The 22,124-nt window shown below is 41.3% G+C and overlaps 1 protein-coding gene across 5 annotated transcripts; it reads left to right on the plus strand.

The window, feature by feature from the left end:
* Positions 1–1,249: 1,249 nt before the first annotated feature.
* LOC132886371 (uncharacterized) lies at positions 1,250–21,344 on the plus strand. 5 transcript variants are annotated; one of them, XM_060920952.1, is made up of 6 exons: positions 1,250–1,316; positions 12,240–12,267; positions 12,520–12,573; positions 14,741–14,779; positions 17,276–17,324; positions 17,610–21,344. In XM_060920952.1, exons 5-6 carry the CDS (start codon positions 17,299–17,301, stop codon positions 19,156–19,158), a joined length of 1,575 nt encoding a protein of 524 aa, XP_060776935.1. In that variant the 5' UTR covers positions 1,250–1,316; positions 12,240–12,267; positions 12,520–12,573; positions 14,741–14,779; positions 17,276–17,298; the 3' UTR covers positions 19,159–21,344. The 5 variants fall into 5 exon arrangements, with proteins under 5 accessions (XP_060776935.1, XP_060776934.1, XP_060776933.1 ...); XM_060920953.1 differs by lacking the exon at positions 14,741–14,779 and adding an exon at positions 11,730–11,923 and having other exon boundaries at positions 1,302–1,316; XM_060920951.1 differs by lacking the exon at positions 14,741–14,779.
* Positions 21,345–22,124: the final 780 nt, after the last annotated feature.

Below are 22,124 nucleotides of genomic sequence, written 5' to 3' on the forward strand. Positions count from 1 at the left end.
CCCCCCCCCCCCCCCCCCCCCCCCAAAAAAAAAATCACCATTTGGCCTGGGTCTCACATCTTCGAGGCAGTGATGCTGTAAAAGACACCCAAGAGATCTTTGACCTGGAAGCCGCTGATGTGGCAAGATCAGAAGCCTTTGTACGTGGCACTTTTTTCAACTGTGCCCTGGAGATAATTGCTGATTCTAACCTGGCGTGAAAATATGGCCATTGCTTGGTCCTGTGGATCTTGTCCAGCTGCAGTTTCCAAAATCTAATTTAAAAGAGTGTGATGGCAGATCCGTCCATTATTTGAAACCGCTTATCTTGTGCAGGGTCGCGGGTGAGCTGGAGCCTATCCTAGCTGACTATGGGTGAGGGGCGGGGTTCACCCTGGACAAGTCACCAGGTCATCGCAGGGCTGATACACAGAGACAAACAACCATTCACACACACATTCACACCTACGCTCAATTTAGAGTCACCAGTTAACCTAACCTGCATGTCTTTGGACTGTGGGGGAAACCGGAGCACCCGGAGGAAACCCATGCGGACACGGGGAGAACATGCAAACTCCGCACAGAAAGGCCCTCGCCGGCCACGGGGCTCAAACCCAGAACTTTCTTGTTGTGGGGTGATGGTGCTAACCACTACACCACTGTGCTGTCTGTGATGGTAGATGAGGGTGATGAAAAATGAACCTCCTTCCTGAAATGGGTTTTGAAAAGAAAGAGGTGACTATCGAGTGCCTCCTGGAACTGTGTGCCAAAGACCTCTCAAAGTACGAGTGGCATGTGGCACGTAGATGAGTGTACTACCTGTTTCTGGTCATTGGTAGAAGTGAAGATTTCTGAGGACTTCATAAAAAGAGTTGTTGCTCATCAAGCTGGAAAACTTTACAAAACAATCTCTCAATAGTTTGGTCTCCACCAGTTCACAGTCAGACAGATGGAGGAAATTCAAGCTCACTGTCCCCCTCCTCAGGAGGGGACCAACAAAAATCACTCCAAGAGCAAGGCATGTAAGAGTCCGCAAGGTCTCAAAAGAACCCAGGGTAACTTAGAAACAACAAAAGATCTCGCTCACATTTGATTCATGTTAATGTTCCTGAGTCCACCATCAGAACACTGAACAACAAATGGCGTGCATGGCAGGGCTGTAAGGAGAAAGCTACTGATGAAGGTAAACTGTACTCAGGAAAACCGCACTGTTTGCTGATGTGAGACAGATTTCCTGTAAATCACATGATGGCAGCAGCTCAGGTGCTGCTATAAATACAGGCAGGATGCTGCTCAATTCAGGCTTGACAGAAGAAACAATATCAACGCATTAGAAGGTAAGTGAGATGTTTTTGATCTGCTTAAAATGGTTTTCTTTTTTCGTTTTTTTTTGGCAGGGGTGATAGAAAAAACTGAAAACAAAGGAGTCCTCAAGAAGAAAATAGTGGGCGATAGTCATCTGATGCACATTGTTTTTATTCATCAAACTCTGTACTTCAATTAATAGAATTAATGCATGAAGCAGTTATTTGTAGGATCTGGTTGTACGTATTTTCTACAGTGTAAAATGTAATTACATGTGGTTTAAAAAGCTGTTTATAGTATGTGCAGGATTATGATAAAATACTCATGGACTAAAATACAAGAAGATAATATACTTGCTCATTATCTAATATTAACAGAAATGATTCCTGAGATTGATTTGATGAATTGTACAATTTTTTAAATTGTATCTAATAATTTATTTTGCCCTACGAATATTTTCTCTCTAATTCTAAAACCAACCTTTTTTTTTTTTTAATACCTGTAACAAGATCCTAATCATGGCATGTTATTGCACTCGAGGGTAAGTTTTCATCTGATAAACAATCGACATCATAGTCTCATTGTCTCAGTTTAGAGAAGAGTAAAAAAAAACAAAGTCTGTGTCCAAACTTTTAACTGGTCCTGTACAACAGAATTTCGTGTGAAATTACAGGCAAATGAGAAGTTTTTCAACAAAGCAGTCTGTGTGTGTTGTCTTGGCCCCCTAAATCACTGGTCTCTGCCTAATTGATGGACAAGCGGAGATGTTTGAAAGATAATTAAGGCCTCAAATACCCATTTGAACAACAAAAGGGCTGAATAATGAGCTTTATGAATTAGATATTCTAAAATTAAAAGCAATTACTCACCCCATTTCCAGAAAAGTTGAGATTTTCCAAAATGCAATCAAAGCAAAAATCTGTGATTTTGTTAATTCCTGTGAACCTTTATTTCACTGACAAAAGTACAAAGGAAAGATTTTCAGTAGTTTTACTGATCGACTTAATTGCATTTTGTAAATACAAACAAAGTTAGAATTTGATGCCTGGAACACATTTTAAAAAAAGTTGTGACCAAGGCATTATTACCGTTGTGTTCCATCAACTTTCCTTTAATAACACTTTTTAATCATATGGAATCTGAGGATACGAATTGTTGCAGTTTCACAATTGGAATTTTTGTCCATTCTTGCTTGATGCAAGACTTCAGCTGCTCAACAGTCCGTGCTGACCGTTGTCTGATTCTCCTCTTCATGATGCACCATACATTCTCAGTAGGAGACATATCTGGGCTGGCAGCAGGCCAGTCAAGCGCATGCACTCTGTTTGTGAAGCCACACTGTTGTAGTCCGTGCAGAACAAGGCATGGCATTGTTCTGCTCAAATAAGCATGAGCTTCCTGGAAAACATGTCGCCTTGATAAATGTCTCTCTAAAATCCCTATACGTGCCCCAATATATTGTTGGTACCTTCACACACACGTAACCTCACCCATGCAATCACAGATGCTGCTTTTACACTTTTCTCTGTTAAACTGGATGGTCGTGTTCACCTTTCGCACTGAGAACTTGACATCCGGTTTTCCTGAAAACGAGCTGAAATGTGATTCATCTGACCACAGCACACTTTTCCACTGTCTTTCGGTCCATCCCGAGATGAGTTCCAACCCAGAGAAATCACCGATGTTTCTGTATAGAATTGATGAATGTCTTCCTCCTTGTGTAATACGGTTTCAGGTTGCATTTCTGGATGCAGCAGTGGACTGTGTGACGTGAGAGCAGTTTTCTGAAGTCCTCCTGAGCCCATGTGGCTATATTTGTCACATTAGCATGATGGTTTCTCAGGCAGCACTGCCTGAGGGCTCAAAGGTCACACCCATTCAACAGTGGTTTCTGACCTCACCCTTTACACACTGAGAAGTCTCCGAATTCCCTGAATCTTTTCACAATGTTATGTACTGTAGATTTTGAAAGATCTAAAATCTTGCACTGAGAAATATTCTTTGTGAATTGACGAACAATTCTCCCCTGAATTTTGGCACAAAGTGATGAGCCACGCCCCATCCCTGCTTGCAAAGACTGAGCCTTTGGTGCTGCTCCTTTTAAACCCAATCATGTGACCAATTAACCTGCTGATTATGGACTCTTCCAAAAGGGTGTTACTTGGATATCCGATAAACTTTTCAGTCTTTTGTCTCTGTCCCAACTTTTTTTTTGAGTATGTTTCAGGCACCAAATTCTCAAGTTGTTCATATTTTTTCAGGAAAACTATTGAAAATCTTTGTACTTTTGTCAGTGAAATAAAGGTTCACGTGAATTAACAAATCAGATTTTTGAAAAATAACCCAACTTTTCTGGCAACAGGGTTTGTATAATAGACTCATGCCGTTCGTCTTGTTTTGCTTTCCATCCAAAAATCATGATGAAATTTCTTGCAGGGATCAAAACAAGAATAAGCCCATCACCCTGTAAAGCCTAATAAATGAAGCAGAGTCTGTAAATAACTGGAAAAAATGTATTTTCTTTAAAAAAAATTCCAGATTAAATATTTAATTGGTTCCATTTTGTAATAAATGTAATATTTTTGTTGACTTTTTTTTTTTTTTGGCTTTAGTAACTTTAAGTACAAAGCCTGCAGTATCAAATGTGTTATTTTAGTTGCATTATTCTCCTAATAAAACTGAATGATCTGAATGAACTTTAAGGTCGGTTTATCACATAAACGGGCATCACAGGTGGCTAGTTTTAAGTGACCAGTATACAGGTAGTGAAATCATATTTCAGTAAAGATCCACTAGAGGGCAACAAGCACATGCTCATGATCCAACCTGACAGGCAATCTCCTGTACACTGATGATGGTGAAAGCCTGCCAAATTTGATAGACAAGGTGTTCATAAATACATAAAACTTGAATGATGTGTTTACTGGAAACAACCTGTTCTGTCTGCCCACCATCAACACCCCTGGATTTGGAAGCACTGATGGTGGGCAGGAGGACACGAATGTTGCTGAAAGTTTCCACGAGTTATTTCGATTTGAAGATGGAGTTTGTGAAATTAATGTGGTCTGTCATCAGACACGACTCGACTCTATGACCGACAGCTGTACATTTTTAAATCTGTTCTCTCCTTATTTGGCAAATTTGACATGGGAAATGCATCGTCTTCATCACCCATGCCCCAAATACACCATCAAACAGACCAGAACTGTGTGCACAAAGACTGAAAAATGGGAGCCTGCGTATTTCAGGTTTCAGATTTCACTGGGAAGACTGACGATTATGAAATATTAGATGATGATGATAAGGTAGCATGGGATCTGTTAAACACCACCATGAAGGACTTTCTGGCTTTTACAAATGAAAGTCAGAATGGAAACCTGAAGATGACTGAAAAGACACAAACCCCTGACAGCATCCATTTCCAGTAGAAAGGAACGGATCACAGTGGCAGACCTCAAACAGAATGAGCTTGAACTGAAGAAAGCAGTTTTGCAACAACATGAGAAAGAAAAGGGAAAAACCTTTGGAAGTTATGGAGGATGAGCCTTACAAAGAAAAGGTAGCAACAGAAGTAGTGGCATTTTCAAAGCAAAGAGGCAACCTGCAGCAGTGTGGGAGGAGAACCGCCATTCCCCAGGATGCTGGTGAGACAGAGATCTTTCAAGGTGTAGTGTCCTGTCCAAAGGGAAGAGCACAATGTGTACTGGAAGGTGTGATGACATTGCTCATGTTCTAGAGAAGCAAAGTGATGTGGTGAAGAAAAGGAGGGTCAAGAAGATGAAGATCTGAAAAGGAAATGCGAGACAGTCTGAAGACTTCCCACCCTTTACTGAGCAGTGATTAAGAAAGGTTTATTGTTGTGCCATTGACGGGCTTGAAAATGTCATTAAAGCAGATAGGCAGAATTTTTTAATTTTTAAATAAATTTCCGCGTGGATAGTATCTCTATCCTTGACTCTTGTATGCTGCATCAATGGGAATAAAAAAAAAAAAAACATTTTTGAGAGTTGAAATCGACGGCAAAGTTGTGATTGGCGCCGCCCCGCTGAGCCAGCCAGCCCTGAGTGCGTGACGTCACAGCGGGAACCAGTTTTAAAGCCGAGGCCTTTTACAGCTATAGACCAAAGTCATATAAATAAAAATTTATGGTGAAAGTAAGAAATCCCGTTACCAACTCGCTCAACTAAGACTGATTTGACTTCATTGACTGTGGGTTGACTCTCATTAAAACAGGATGGGTGCTATAACTTATGCAACAGACATGTACATGCATGCATTTTCACTGATAAAACGTAAAAGGCTCATTAAATAATCAGATGAACTGAGACAATCACATTCTGAAGCAAATTAAATAATCTTATACCGCTAACTTAAACACACAATACAAGTTACATGGATTAATCTAAATGCAGGTAAACACTGTGGTGTTTTTGGTGTTTTTTTTTTTTTTTTTTATCCAAATGAGAGTCGGAGTTTACCCGTTTGTGTTCTCACTTCTGGAAGGCCGACCTTGTGGCCGATTGTTTTGAAACAATCTGACTTTCAGTTGTTCATTCAGTTCTCCGTTCATTCACTTCTTCTATGTAAGGGCGAGATGGCAGCAATATCCAGTTTAGAAATCAGATGGCTGCTCCACTCATTCTCTATTTTGTCCATACGGAGTACTCCGCCATTACTGCTCAGCTCAGGCAATTACTAAAACCCGGGAAGGAACAGGACATCACCGGTTTTAGCAACAACCGTGGGGAGGTCACTGCCCGAGCGATATGTCATGTCCCGTTCCATCCTGGGTATTCGCACCAACCCTCGGCTCACTCCGGGAGGACTGGTGCAATTGAACTTTGCTTTTTAAAAAAAATTAAAATACAATAAATACTTTCCTTTTCTTGTAGTTTTCTTTAATTATTGGTACTGCACCCTCTTTCAATCCGGGCTTATAGCCAACGCTCCTCAACAGATCAGAGGTCTCATATAAGTCTTCAGTAAAATGTGCAGAGCAGAGGAGAGACCACTTCGTAGGCGCCCAATGTGCCCGTGAACTTCTCGCAAAACGCATCCAAATCTTTGCAGTTTGAAAATTATTGGGCCATGAATGCAACATAAATCCACCTTCTGTCGTGTTGCTGTACCGGCCAGCAACGCATCTATGTGGCATAGCGATAAATTAGTTCACAATGGAGAAACGGAGTTGCAGTCAGCTCTGTGTTTTAGTATAGCGGAAATGGCGATGAGACCGATGGACTTCCTGCTGTGATGTTACAGACATCAAGGTCATTCACTCAGACCGCTACCTACGTAAATCATTTTAATCATAAAAATTATGATATTAGATTTATTGTTGACGCTTAAAACTATTCCTGTGCCATTCTTGAGGTCTCAAGGCATTTATTAACAAAAGTGAGGCCATGGCTCTGCATATATGCTTTAAGTAATCTGAAGTCCCCAACGGCAAAACAGGCAGAGGAGGAACCATGACACAGACTCCCAATGGCTGCGGAGGCAGATGAGGTCAGTGCTTGAGCAATGCTATGAGGCATGACTCTGTTAAAGTGAGTTAGTGGCACTTTATTGCAGTTTCAATGCCAGATCCTGTGTCCCAGACGTACCTCAGTGGAAGGCCTTGAATTCATAGTGTGTGGGCCATTAACTTGCAAGTTGAGGTCCATTTTAAATGAAGTCACATCAAAGGCTCTTCTTCCCAACCTAGGCTCTTCTAGCCAGTTATCAATGTATGCATGAGCATATGAAGAAAATTGGTGGTTTCAAAATTTTTGTAAATTCGAAATTTTCAATTTCAAAATTTTAAGTGAGTATTTTAGGCTTATGCAGACATTTTACACACATCTTTACAAAAAGATTAATTGAAACTGTTGTGGAGTTAATTTCCAATGCAAGAAGGCGATTCAGGAGAAATCCTGGTGGCTGGACCCATCTTGGAACTGATTTATCATGCTTGTCATGACCATAATCCAAGTCCACTGGGGCCTGGCAGAGTAAACAGCTGACCATCCTGCACAAAAAATTCAAAAAAGTTGAAATATATTTAAAAAGCATTTGGGACCATTAGCACCAGAAAGCCTGAATTTTACAGAGGGTGAAAAATGCTTGAAGAGTTGGGAGTTCCAGGAGTATGGATTATTTTATACATTTACTTGTCATCCTTGTCTCTTTATTATTGCCCTCAAATGGCATTACATTGTTGGAAACTTAAGAGGAAAGCATGTAGGAATTAAACACACGGCTTTCATTGAAGTCAACAGTGTAGTTGCAATAGGCTTATCAAATCAGTCTCATAAATTCATTAATCATTAATTCAAGTGTCTAATAGTTTATAGCTAAACTATTAAAATCAATGGAATAACTTGGTGGTGATGTTGCTATAGTTTATTGGGTATTGTAGCTCTAATATAATATGTTTACTCTAGATCTATAACATTCATATAACAACCAAATGGGCGAAGGCAATTAGAATACTTATTTGGCAGATGTTGGCATTCAGTGGGTGTTGTAGCAATAAACAGGACACAGTTTATTCCAAAGATACCATTTATTGAAATAGCTGACATGAATTAGCAAATTAATACTGATCAGATATAGCAACAATAGCAGCCAAGGAATAATTCCATATAAATGGTGATACAATATATACAAATAAGAATCAGTAATATTCATGATAATTAAGGCACTAATGGTGATCAGAAGTAATAAGCTATATGCCACTGTTACAGTGTAGGGGCGAGTGGATGTTAAAATGTGATAGGGAAACCACATGTTTGTGTGTGTGTGTGTGTGTGTGTGTGTATGGAATGCGCGAGCCTTGTGCCAGGCCACACCCAGAGGGGGATGGTCAACACAGGGAGAGTGCGCGAAAAAGAAGAAACAAAGGAATCTGGAGTTTAAACTAGTCTTGGCTAGGCCTTAAACCCAAATTTCTACTTAACCCTGAGCAATTCCTGAAATCCCAAAGTTGAGGAGTGGAGTACAATGGAGGGAGTTAAAAGAGAGAGAGAATGCATGCACGATCTAACACACATGCAAACTCCTCACCTTTCGGCGAAATTCGCCGTTTTGGTCCGAAAATAGGTCACTTGTGTGAATCGTGTAGATCCGAAGAGTTATTTTTTTTTTGGGGGGGGGGGGAGGCAGGCTACAACGCTATTGTTGCCAAACATTTCACTTACAAGGTTACAGCCAATCAAGATAAACAGTAACTAACACGCTTCTTTTCCATTGGAGTTCTGATCAGCTGGTGCACAACCCACTGCTGGTTGCCAGTCCTCGCTTATGAATATTCCACAGATTCAGACCGCAAAGTCACCTTTTTATAGAGAGATCTGGCAACCTCATCTCGCGACTGAATCTGAATACCAATGGAACAGTTTCCAGCGCGCTCGGGGGTGAATAACCATGGGCGGATCTACCGGGGTGGCATATGCCACTCTAAAAGAAAGCCTTGCCACCCCTGCTGCTACCCCAGTTGGCAGCGACGAATTCAAAGAAAAATTACGGCCAATTTGACATTTACGTGCGCGAATTTCCAATGTCTGACTGCGGTGAATGCAGCACGAGATAACGCCAGAGATTGGTTGTTTTGGAAAATTGAGAGGCGCGAAGCGAGGGAGCCAGGAGTCGCGAGGAAAGGAGACACGGGAGGAAAGGGGTAAAAGCTGATTAACTATCTATCAAAAAATGAAATTATAATGAATGAACAGTGCTAGCATAGTTGCGATGCTGATTTTGAGAGGATAAAAATCAGGTTGGAGAAGGTTATTTAGCTAACTATACATGTAAGGCAAAAAAAAAAAGTGTGTTTCCGGTAACCCGACCGATCGAGAATTTCCGCGTCGAAATTGCCAACCGTAAAGTTTTTATTACAAATTTCCCTCGATATTTTAGTGTAAGTGGCGTTAGTTTGTCATAATTTTTTGTTTCAACGCATTCAAGTTGTGAAAGAAACGATAAAAAGTAAAATGTTTTGCCACTTCTATCAGCCCTCCTGGCTGTAATGCAAATTGCTTCCTCTTCAGTATACAAGTGCACTTCCATGGCAGGGAAAAACACGACATTTTGCCGCCTATGTAGTCCCCTATTTATACAAATAGGAGTCATTCAGGATTCAGCCATGTTTTTGCTCCGTGTTTTTGCTCGACCCAAGTTCTACAGTAGGCGAGGCGAGGCCGTCTGCTTTTAATGGAAGTAGCCGAGCCTAGGACGTTAAACCATGTTTTCACGTTATTTCTTGATAAGGTGTTTTCACATTATCACATGAAAATATCATGAAATTACGTGATGTTATTACATAATAAATATATTGTAAAAACGTGATAACTCTGTTAACAATATCTTTTCACGTAATTACTTGAGTCTAAGCCAATTTTTTTTTTGAGTGTGGCAGCAATACGCTTCCGCAGATCATAACTCGAACTCTTGCGATATTTTTTTTATTCGTTTAAAGATTTAAAACACTTATTTTATTATGATGTGTGGTATAAAGGATTCTGTGCCAAAATACTATTTTGTAAGATGTTTACTTGTGTTAATTTTTTCGAACAAAATAAAACAAATTAAGAAAAAAAATTTCCTACCTACCGACCTTATTTTAGTATTTCATGTTACCTGAAACACACTTTTTTTTTTTTTTGGCCTAATGTTAGCTAGGTCTGACATTAGTTTTGTGTGAAGTCGGCCACAAAAGTTAATATTGATTCACCGTCTGTCAAGGAAAACATTGCTATTGGCTGAAGCTTATGATTCAAATATTGAGGATCTTAAACATGAGTTACATCAGACGAGGAGAGTACTAGACAGAAAAAAGGGGGAACAGGAGAGTCCTACCACTCTCATGGAGTTCACTGTTTTTGGACCCATACCAAGATGATGATGTTTTTTTTTGAGTTGTTCAGGTTGTGTAAAATAGCGGTTGTCTTGCCTGTGAGCAGTGCATCCTGTGAACGAAGTTTTTCATCTCTCAGGCTCATAAAGACTTATTTGCGGTCGACTATGACAGAAAAGAGACTATCAAGTTTGGCTGTACTCAGCATTGAATCAAAGCGCACAAAAGCATTAGATCTTGATAAATTTGTGAAGCGTTTTGCTGAGCAACATGGAAATCGCCGCATTCAGCTGTTGTAGGCATGACAAGTTCATGTTCTGCTCACTGGTGAGCCTTTACAAAGCGTGAGAAAATAAAACTATAAAATGTGACACTGGTGTAAATGGTTTAAATCATGCTGAACTTGAAGCAGTGTTGTTATTGTTGTTTTTTAGTGTCTGTTCTTTTGCATATACAGTATAAAACTGTCCAGAAACGGTATAGACCTCATCTGAGAATGTGTGTTCTTCGTGAACAATAAAGGCATGAGATTAAGTTTATCTGTATGAGTTTGTAAATGGCAGCCTGTGCCCTTTTGTAGTGTGTACATACTATTTGTCGTCAAACTGTGATTAAATTCAGTATATATACATGTCTGTAATACGTTGCCACCCCTCAAAAATTCCTGCCCCCCTCTTGCCACCCCATAAATATTTTTCTAGATCCGCCCCTGATTTCACATAGGTGATGTCTTTAAGAAAATTGACAGACAGGGATTGGCCAGGTGTGTCCTCTGGGGTAGGTCTGTTAGATAGCACAGGCAGTAATATATACCTTTTTGTAAATAGCCCACTGTGTTGTACACAGGGGTGAAAATTAACTTCACAAAATATCAAACTTTACCGGCCACTGACAAATAAATGGTACAGTTTACCGGCCACTCAACAGTAACTTAAGACATGTTTATGGAAAGTTATTTTGTACTGTATTAAATTCAAGATGTCACTGGTTGCAATTTTTTTTGTAACGTAGACTACGAAATGTACTTTTGCGCGCGTGCCGTGTCCCCGTGCATCCTTCTCACCTTTTTCACCCCTGACCAGTTTGCATGCCTGTCTAACTAAATACAGATAGTAAACAAAGTAAATCAAACAATACGTGGTCTAAGACCGACTTTCATGTGAATCAAAATGCATACATTTAAACCATAAATGAATTCAAATGAACAACACTCTTCACATTAACTAGCCACAACTAAGATTAACAATTGCCCAGATGCCAGCCTTATTTGAGATCGCTCTTGCTTGAAAGTGCGCCATCTGTTATCCGAAGACAGTGCGGAGCGCAAGTCCAGGGAGAAGACCGTTTTGTTCCTTTCACTTTACAGCTTGTCAGCTGAAGATCTTCGGTGTTCCGTTGGGCGTCCGATGATCTGGAAGGAATCTTGTTTATAGCTCGTCGATGCTGAGAAAGGGAAAAGGGATCTGGTCGCCTTTTCTCTTTGAAATACTTCGTGGGCTGCAGTAACTAACCGGTTCAGTTATTATTACAACTCTGCGAAGGTCAAATACATTGAACTTTGGCTAAAGGTCCGGTATCAATAACTCATTCTTTGTTCCCTGTCCTTCTATAGCACCGATGCATCAGCTTCTCTTTTTCGCATGGAAACCCACCGCCAGAGAGAAAGACTTTTGATTCTGCCACGAGTTTAAAGCACAGTCGTGACGTCACTGTATTTGGTATCCAGTATCATCTCTGTATCCAATACCATTACAGGGAGTCAGAAGAATGGGCGGAGATGGAACATGGCATCGAGTACAGGGATTGGTGTGTTCATAAATGGTTACTCTGGTTACGGGCATGGCAATCCATCCCTACAACAGGAATGACTTTATTGGTTTTGAAAACTGAAAATGTGTAATTGGCTGTTGAAATGGTTTGTAAAACTGCAGGTTGATATCTGGAAACTGTAACATACAAAATGGTGCCTACAGAGGAAGACAGACCAATACTCAGGAAATGCTCTGCCAATGTCTTTGTTGATATGCAGCAGAGAACTTTACTGATTTCCTGTAAATTATGTGCTGCTCTATATCCAGGCAGCTTTCACTCATTTGAGTTCTTTCTCTTTTTGGGTGGACAGGAGAAAAGGTACAGGGATGCATTAGAAGGTAGGTCATATTTTTAGATTTGCCTTTAAGTGAATTTCTTGATGCTTCAGTTTTTTTTTTCTTGATCAAATTTATTTAGGCTTAGACGTTGTGTTAAAATTTTATAAAATTACACTTCTGCTTTTAGTTGCTGTTGAAACAAATGTTTTGATGGATAAGAATATACAGTATAAGAACTATTACAATTAATCAAATTGTGATTCACTATTATTGGAGTTGATCAATTATATTATCTGATTATTTTTGTTTTAGTTTAAATATGCAATTAGTCATCATGAACTCAACAGTTCTGAAAGGTTTATGAAGGTGAGTTCTCAATACATTCTCATCATTTTATCAGAACATTATTTCAGGATTTGATCAATGAACTGTTTCTTTTGTCATGTATCACAATACTCTTTAGTTTAATTATAACTTGCCCTTTACTCACACTTGGAGATGATGTGAATAAAGCCATGTGTTCAACATCTCCGTATACTTCAGTAATCGGTGTTTATATATGTTACACTGCTATCTTGGGCATGAGCTGCACCAGCTTATCAAGATCTGGACTTGAGCAAACATCTCCATGGACTTCGGAGACTCGATGATTGTTACCATCTACAAGCAGAAAGGAGACAAGTCTGACTGCTGCAACTACCGTGGAATTTCCTTGCTATCCATCACAGAGAAGATCCTTGCTCGCATTACCAACTACCAGCTGAAACCCATTGCAGAAAGCACTCTCCCTAAAACGCAGTGCGGCTTTTTGACCACTGGAGAGGGAGGATGGACATGATTTTCACAGTTTGTCAGCTGCAAGAAAAATATCGGGAACAACTCCAGGCAATGCATCTTGCTTTCGTAGATCTCACTAAAGCATTCAACAGTGTCTCATAGCCACTCTTGTGGAAGAGCCTCGGCAGAATTGGCTGCCCTGAGTTGTTCATTAAGATCTTGAGACTTCTTCAAGACAACATGTCTGCCATGGTCCTGATGAACAGAACAAAAACCGCAACCTTCAAGGTCAAATCTTGAATGAACCAAAGCTGTCTCACCATGCCAACCTTGTTTACTGTCTTCATCACCACCCTTATCCACTTGTTCAGGGACAAAGTACCACCAGGGATGGACATCATGTACAGAACCAATGGAAAGCTCTTCAACCTTAGTTAGCTGAGAGCCAAGAACAAAACGTTGGCCACTTCGCTTCTGGACTTCCAGTTTGCCGATGACAACGGCGTGTCATCTCTCATAGAGAGAGGTCTTCAAACAATCCTCAAAACCTTCGATGATGCCTATACCAAGCTCGGTCTTCACATCAACCTGAAGAAAATGCAAGTCTCGTACAAACCTGCTCCCCATGAGTTCAACACAAAAGTCCCTACTGTGAAACTGAAGGGACAACTTTTGGAGAATGTGAACCACTTCCTGTACCTTGGTTGCCATGTGCCTTCAAACAGTAACATTGATGATGAGATCCAACACCGACTTAAATATGCTGGAATAGCTTTCGGCCGCCTGCGCCCTCATGTCTTCCAAAACCGAAACCTCTGAGGCGAAACGAAGGTCCACATTTACAGACCTGTCATCATTCCAACTCTTGTGTATGGCTCTGAAACCTGGACCACCTACCGCTGCCACCTGAAGACCCTTGAGTATTTCCATCTACACTGCTTGAAGAGCGTCCTTTGCATCGGCTGGGAGAACTACCATGCCAACATCAGCATCTTGGTTGAAGTTAAACTCCTGAGCATGGAGTCCATCATCCAAAGCCAGTTGTGGTGGGATGGTGACGTTGTCAGAATGGAGGACAGCCAACTTCCAAAATTGGTCTTCTCCCAACTCTGAGAAGGAAAGTGGTCCAGAAGACGACAAAAGAAACAATACAAGGACTTGCTGAAACAAAACCTGAAAAGCTGCGGCACTGACTGGAACAACTGAGAAGACCAGGCCAGAAACCTGGAGAGCAACCATCACAAAACCAGAGAATGAACCACATTAAGGAGAAGAGGAGGCAAAGGAAAGAACGTGCGCAAAATCCGGACCGCCTGCATTTTCCCACCACCAGCATCTGCAACAAATCCTGTGAATCAAGGATTGGGCCCCTCAGCCACCTGAGAACCCACCAAGACCGAGCTGCCAACAACTAGGAGAACATCATCCTCGCTTTCGAGGGATAGCCACGACTATGACACTGCCATCTTCTCTTTGCAACTTTTTTACAGTTTAAAAGAAATACAACTTATTTACATGGTTAAAAAGCTGTTTCTTCGCATACATATGTGCACAACTACAATACTATTATGCTTATGATAAAATTCATTGTCAGCCAAAAGTTTGCACTTGACACAGGCCTACATATATTATGCATAAATGCTTCACTTTATATACTTGAATTTTTAATGTGCCTGTGACTTACTTTGCCCTGAATATAATGTTTTCCCTTTCCTGAAACTGAGACTTTGGGGAAAAAAATCTGATTTATTTCTAGACACCAGATACCAACAAGATCATTCCTTAGAAGGACAAGGTACAATTTTAATAAATCTGTAAACACATTAGCCTCAGTTTTATTAGAAATACAAAGATGAAAAATAAACATGCATTCCCCTTTACATTTACTGTTAGGTCTGCATGCCCATGCTGATGTCTGAGTCCATGCCCATGTTCGAATCTATGCCCATGCTGATGCCAGGGACAATGCCCATGCTCAGGCCCATGTCCATGCTGGAGTCCATGCCTATGCCAAAGTCAGGGTCCATGCCTAGGCTCAAGCCCTTGTCTAGGTCTGAACCCATGTCAATTCCTGAGTCCATGTCAGTGCCTCAGCCCACAATCATGCCTGAAGCCATGCCTGAGCCTCCACCTGTATCCCCGACCCAGTACGAGTCCAAGCCTGAACCAAAGCCTCCACCTCTGTCCTCGCCCTCATTCAAGGCCCAACCAGGACCCAAACCTCTGCCTGAGCCCATGTTCCCATGCCATGTCTTCCCCGAGCCAGAGCGAAGCTTCATGCAGACTTGGTCCAGCGCCAGGTCCTCATCCCTGGGGCCGACCAAGTAGGTTTTTAGCTCCTGGAGGGAGCCCTTTGGGGGGTGGTTCTGACATGTCCTGTGTGCGCTTGAGCTTGGCTCTCATCTATGCCTGCCACTCGGACTAATTACATGCACCTGTCCCAGATTAGAGTGCAATCGGTACGCCCTTATAAGAGGGCTGAACTCTCACAGACTTGAAGTATATGTGCAGTACATATTGTCTGTCTAGACCAAGCCTTGATTCTCTATTTCGTTCCTCTGGCTCCTGACTTTGTTCTGCTTGTTTTGACTCTGCCTTTTGCTGATCCTTTGATACTCTGTTTGCCTCATCAACACCATAACTGATATTTACCCTTCACCCTTTTCTTGGTCATGGACTGAAAGTGCTGGGCTTTGATTTTATTCAGAAAATGTGGTGCAAGCCACAAAAAAACAAAAGCCATCTGTATGTATGATGTCTTTTGTTGAAAATTGCCTGTACTTGTGCATCATTGACATAAGGGCAATATCTTGGGATTTATAGAATGCATCAAGACTTGGCTCAGCTCTTGAATGGAGTCTCCAGAAACCAGGCATGGACTTTTCCCTGAGGTGCCGAGAAGTGTATTTCTCTAATAACTGAAACACTTTCTCTGGTCCCCTTTTAAAAAATAGAGAGAACTTTCCAGAGACACTGTCCCTAGTCTTCATGAAACATTGAGGCATGTCATCCACACAACAGCAACCTTGTCCACTGCCTTCAGCATGTCTTGCTGAATCTCATCTGCTCCTCAACCTTGAAGGTTTCTTAGCCCCAGAGCAACCTCACCCACAAGGATGAACTCCAAAACAGCAAAGATTTCTGTCTCCTGAAGAGAGGACATATCCAGTGGGTTCAGGAGTTTCCTCCAAGTGCTCCTTCCATCTCACAATGGTATCCTTTGGAGAGGTCAACATCCTCCTGCACTTGCTTAGCAAAGATTGCGCATGGTCTCATCTCCTCTTCCTGAGGCACCAAATGGTTTGGCAGAGCATATTTTGGGCCACCGAAAAGTCTTTTTTTTTTTCCATGGCCTCCCAAAACTCTATCCCATAACATTTTGCAGCTGCTTCTGCAACATTTTTCTGCCTCTTCTGTACCTCTCAGTTGAATCAGGAGTCTCATTACTCAGAAAGCCTCCTTCTTTAATTTGATAGCTTCCCTTACCCCGGTGTCCACCAACACATCCCTGGGCACCTCCAGCCAGTCCGGCAGCCAGAAGCTTCTTGTAGCGCCCTCTGTGATTGAGGACTTGAATATGGTCCAAACAGACTTAATGTCCCTGATCTCACACAGTGCACAGAAGTCCTTTTCAGTTGAGTGATTTAAGTTTGTTATTCACTGAAGTGTCTACCACATTCTCCAAAGTAGCCTGGAAAGCTTTCCTGGGGGAAATCTGGCTGGTGCCCTGGACAACGAATACAACTCTCTCATCTCTTTGATCCCATGTTCAAAACATATTGCTGAAGATCAAGTCTGTTAATCTCAAAATTGATCATTGACCATTTGGTAAAAAGTAATATTTGGGAACAGTGATGTGTAAAGCAAGTGCTGAAGTGTGCCAGTGTTCTCACATTACGATCGTATTTCATATAGTTAGGCGCTGACTCTGTAACTGCGGTTTAACCCGGGCCAAAAATATTAAGTGGAAATGTCAGAATCCCATTCAAGAGATAAACAGACCATGTTCACTTCACTTTTATTTGGGTATATTGTAGTAGCTGTTTTATTATTAGTTACTGTTAATGTCACTGTGTGTAACTTATAAATTAAACTTCATCATAGGTATAGATGTACATGAAATAGATGTATACGTGGTTCACTCCTGTCTGCGGTTTTGACTATCTATGTTAGGTCTTGGGATGTGTCCCCTGTGGATGTGGCGGTCCCACTGTGCATGTTTTATTATTTTACCTGTAACTGTACCAATAACTGATCGGTCAAAATGTTTTTTCTCTTTCCTTGCATTTAGACACTTGTATAGCACAAGCAGTCATGGAAGATGGTCAACATTTCTCTCGGTAAGGTTCCATCTGACAGAACTACATTATCCCCATTATAGCTTCAGTCTTTAATCAAAAAAGCAGGCAAGCAAACAAAAACTCTAATGTTGAATTCAAACAAGAGAAATGTGTTCCCAAAACGTTTACTTCATATCCAAAAGTGTCTTTTTTTTTTTTTTTTCAAGATTGTGTGTGTTTGTTTCAGTTGTAGATAATTAATGATATCTGTACCATTTTTATCTGTCTATGATGAGCTTTAATAATTAACTTGAAATTAATGCACTATACATGACCTAATTTTAGGAGCTCCTCAAGAAAGGAACAACAACGTAAATATATGAAGAATAGCCGAAACGGATTCCTCACGAGATATATACTAAACCCGTGGATTCTTCTTGATGGTGAAAGACTGAAGAAAGTGGGATTCGGAGAAAAAGATGAGAGCAAACCTCATAAAACCATAATCATGGTTGGAGAAACGGGAGTGGGGAAGTCGACTCTCGTCAATGCCATGGTCAACTATATGCTGGGTGTGGACAGTACAGACAGAATTTGGTTTGAAATCATCGAGACAAAAACGGACCAAAGTGATTCTCAGACAAATGTAGTCACAGTGTATGACATCTTTACTGAACACAGCCCGTTCTCTCTGACCGTCATCGACACGCCTGGATTTGGAAAAACGGAAGGTAGAAAGGAGGATTTAAAAGTTTCTGATGGTTTATTTGAGTTATTTCATTCCAGCAACTGGGTTCATGAAATTGATGCAGTGTGCCTTGTGGTGTCATCAAGCACTGTTCGACTCACTGAAAAACAGCACAATGTTTTTAATGCCGTTCTCTCATTGTTTGGCAACGATGTGAAGAAAAACTTGGTTGTGTTCATCACACGCGCCCCAACAAAGTCTACAAATTCCTTAAAGGCCATTAAAGATGCCAAAATCCCATGTGCTCAGACTGATGAGGAGGAGCCTGTGCATTTCAGGTTTGACAACTACCACTGTGAAAACTTTTATGCGAAATATGACCGTAAAAACGAAAATGAACAACTGTTACAGGGTTTTCAGGCAGCATGGAATCTCTTCAACACAAGCATGAAGAAATTTTTGCGTTTTCTAAATGGGAGCAAACCTGTGAGTTGGAAAAATACGGAAAACGTGCTGACATATTGCAGGCAACGAGTAGACCACATCAGCAGTTTAAGGAAACAAGTCAAAGCAATGCAGCTCAAGAAAATGAAGCTTGATCAGGTAAATGAAGCTCTGCAGCAGCATGAAGAGAAAAGGAAAACTGTTAACTTTGAATATGAAATGGATGAAGTCTACAAAGAAAAAGTACCAATTGACCCGTCAACAAGTTCGAGCAAAGAGGCGACTTGCTGCAGTGTGTGTGAGGAGAACTGTCATTACCCAGGATGCCGGTGGGCCAGAGATCTTTCATGGTGTAGAGCCATGTCAAAGGGCAAGTGCACAGTGTGTACTGGAAGGTGTGACTACACTGTCCATGTTAAAGAAGCGAAAATCTATGTGAGGAAAACAAGGAAGGTCAAGAAGATTCAGGAAGATCTGAAAAAGAAATACGAGACAGAGTCTGAGGAGAAAAAGAGATGCATAACCCAGCTTGAGAAAGAAATGGCAGAACAAGAAAAAGAAATAACCAGACTGGTGGATGAATGTCATCAGTGTATGCACTTCCTGAAAAAGATCGCCTTAAAGACTGATGCTGTGTCCACACTTCAGGATCTGGACTTCCTGATTCAGGAAGCAAAAGAAACTCGACGTCCAGAAATATTGAAGAAACTGAAAGAGCTGAAGAAAAGGGCTGAGGAGGAGTCCAAACATGCAGAACACTGAACAACCAAACAAACCAACCCCAAAACATACAAAATGGATGTGATGCACGAGAGGATCTTTTATACGTTACGTACAAATGATTGAAAAGGAAAATCATCCGATAATATTTTCATCAGTCCTGTTTGATTGCTTGCTTTATAAATTATCAGAGAAAATTTTCAATCACAATCCTTCAGTGTGGTTATGTGAGACATAGAATAGCCAGTCCATCCTTGATTTGGGTTTGATGCTAACATTGAAATGATCATCGGGTGGATGAACATGTCACCTTCCAGTCACATGAAATAAAATGATAAACAGAAGAAGTGAAGGTGCGTGAGGTCCATCAAGTCCCTGTCCTCTCAAAAAAAAATGGCTGAATGGAAACAGAAATGAAACATCCCCAGAGCAGACCTGCAAGTGAATCAATGAAATCAAAAACCTTCAAGGTTCCATGCCCCATTAGGGTGCTCCAAGAAGGAAAAGAATGAAGCCATACATAGAAGGAAAAAATGAGGTACAGCTCCTGATAAATGGATTGTGAAATCGACAATACACACACTGAATGTCTCCATCTTTGTCCTCCAGAGGAAAAGTGGCTCACTCCCCAAAACCATGGAATCTAACTTCTCCAGGAAAATGGATACAGAATCCCAACAGACCTGACTAGGCTGCTTTCACAAGAAGAATTTTTCTCTCATGTTTTGTAGGTGATCCAACAGGAAGTGGCTGGTTATCAGAATGTATCCACTTAAAAAAAAAAAAAAAGTGTCATCTGTACTTTACAAGCTTCCAAGTTGAAGTATAATGTCTCTTAGAAAAACACTGAGTGATAGGATGCAATTTTTTTAACCTCTCAACCAATCAAGTCACAATTTGGTGGACAAGCAACAGAAAAACATGGAGGACAAAAACAGTGTTGTGAGTGAGTGAATAAGAGGAGCTTTACGACGTGTTGAGTGGAAAATATTCCAAATGCAACTGTAAAAAATTAGCACAGTGGTTTTGACATCTCCCTGTGGGACATCAGTCACCTTCACCCAGCACAAAGGACCTTGGGGTGGTGTTCGACAGTCTCCTTTTCGGTGAACATCACTGCAGTGACCCAGACGTAGATTTCTCCTTTACAACATCCAAAAGATCTGCCCCTTCCTCACCACCTACTCTACTCTACTCAGCTCCTGGTCCAAGCACCGCTTGGACTACTGCAACTCTCTCCTTGCTGGCTTCCCAGTATCTGCCACCAGACCCCTGCAGCTCATCCAGAATGCTGCAGCCCACTTGGTCTACAACCTTCCTGGTTCCTCCCATGTCACCCCTCTTGCTTGCCGCCCTTCATTGGCTGCCCATCGCAGTTCGCATCAAATTTAAGATGTTGGTGCTTGCTTACCAGGCAGTTAAGGGGTCAGGTCCAGCATTCCTCCAGAGGCTGATCCACCCCTACACGCCAGTGAGATCCTTACATTCCACAACTACTGGTCGTCTGGCCCCTTCTCCTCTCCGTTCCTGCCCAGCCTGCTCTAGACTGCTGTCTGTCCTGGTTCCCCATTGGTGGAATGACCTTCCCATTGAGGTCAGAACTGCCGACTCCCTGACCACCTTCAAGCACAAACTGAAGATCCACTTCTTCAGGCTGCACCTCTCCCCTGCTTCCCTGCCCACTGTGTAATCACATACTGTAGCTGCCTTGACCAACCAGCCCAGGCTGTGTACTGTCTCGCCTGCTCATAATAACTTGGTGTAAGCCGATGGGGTTTTATTTTTCTCAATTTAGTTGTACTTTGTGAGTTCATTTGTATGGTTGGCTTGTTTTCCTTGGCTGTTTGCTGATAGTGTAATATTCTGTTAAAGTAACAAAGTCACTTGTTCAGTTGGCACTCGAACTTTCTTGTCTTGAAGTTTAGTACTTCTTGTGCTTGATTTTTACACTTGTTGTATGTCACTCTTGATAAAAGCATCTGCTAAATGTCTGGAATGTAATATTTTGGGGAAATTTAACCGCAGTTGCATTCAGTCAGGTCACACAAGCAGCTCAGATTCTCTTGATTTTCTGCCTTCATCAGTTCTGACAGCCGGTGAACACTTATGCAACCAGCTTATTGTATGTTTTTTATTTTTTATGTTTTTCCCCAAACAGATTTGTTTGTTTTTCAATTGAATTGTACAGGTTATAGGTCACATTAAAGGTGGGAAAAGTTTTAAAATTATTTATTGTGATTTTTTTTTTTAGATATCAGAAAAACCTATCATTTTAATGGGGTGTGTATACTTTATATATCCCCTGCAATCTGCATGTCTTTGGGCTGTGGGAAGAATATATTTTTCAACTGCTTCTGGTGTGCATTATGTTTAATTATGGTACAGTCAGTAATACTGGCAATTAAAATACTGAAGTAAATATTGATCGAATGTTTTGGGGTTTTTGAACAGTTTTGAGGCTGGAAATCATCAGCTCTATCTGGGAACATTGTTCATGAGCAGAACACAGAAGGATTCCTGATTTAACTTGTTTCCCCCTCTTTGACAGCCTTTCGGGAACCGCTTGTTGCAGCTGCCTCTATGATTGAGGGATATTACCAACCTCAGTGTACACAGGAGCAGTTCATTCAGAGGTTAAATTAGCTTCCTGTAAAGCTCTTTCCATTTGCTCCCGTGAGAACCTGAAAGACTCTCCTGGGTTTACCTGAGAAATCTGAGCTGCACCCTGTGTGATGAAACCAGCTCACCAGCAAGTAGAGAACACTTGACTGATCTGCGTCTCTCGTGACTCGAGTGTCAAAAACAAACGGTCTCATGTCTGATGATCATCACAAAATCAAACATTGTCCTTCGACATAAGGTTCTTGGTATCAGGGACATTTTGATACCACCTTAAACAGTGTGTTACTGATAATCCACTGCTCAGGTTCAGATCCCCCAACTCCACCCTCACCACCACCAGATACATAACCAACAGAGGGGTCACACTAAGGTGGTGTTTACATTAG

Source organism: Neoarius graeffei, chromosome 5 (assembly GCF_027579695.1).
Source record: "Neoarius graeffei isolate fNeoGra1 chromosome 5, fNeoGra1.pri, whole genome shotgun sequence".
Classification (NCBI taxonomy): domain Eukaryota; kingdom Metazoa; phylum Chordata; class Actinopteri; order Siluriformes; family Ariidae; genus Neoarius; species Neoarius graeffei.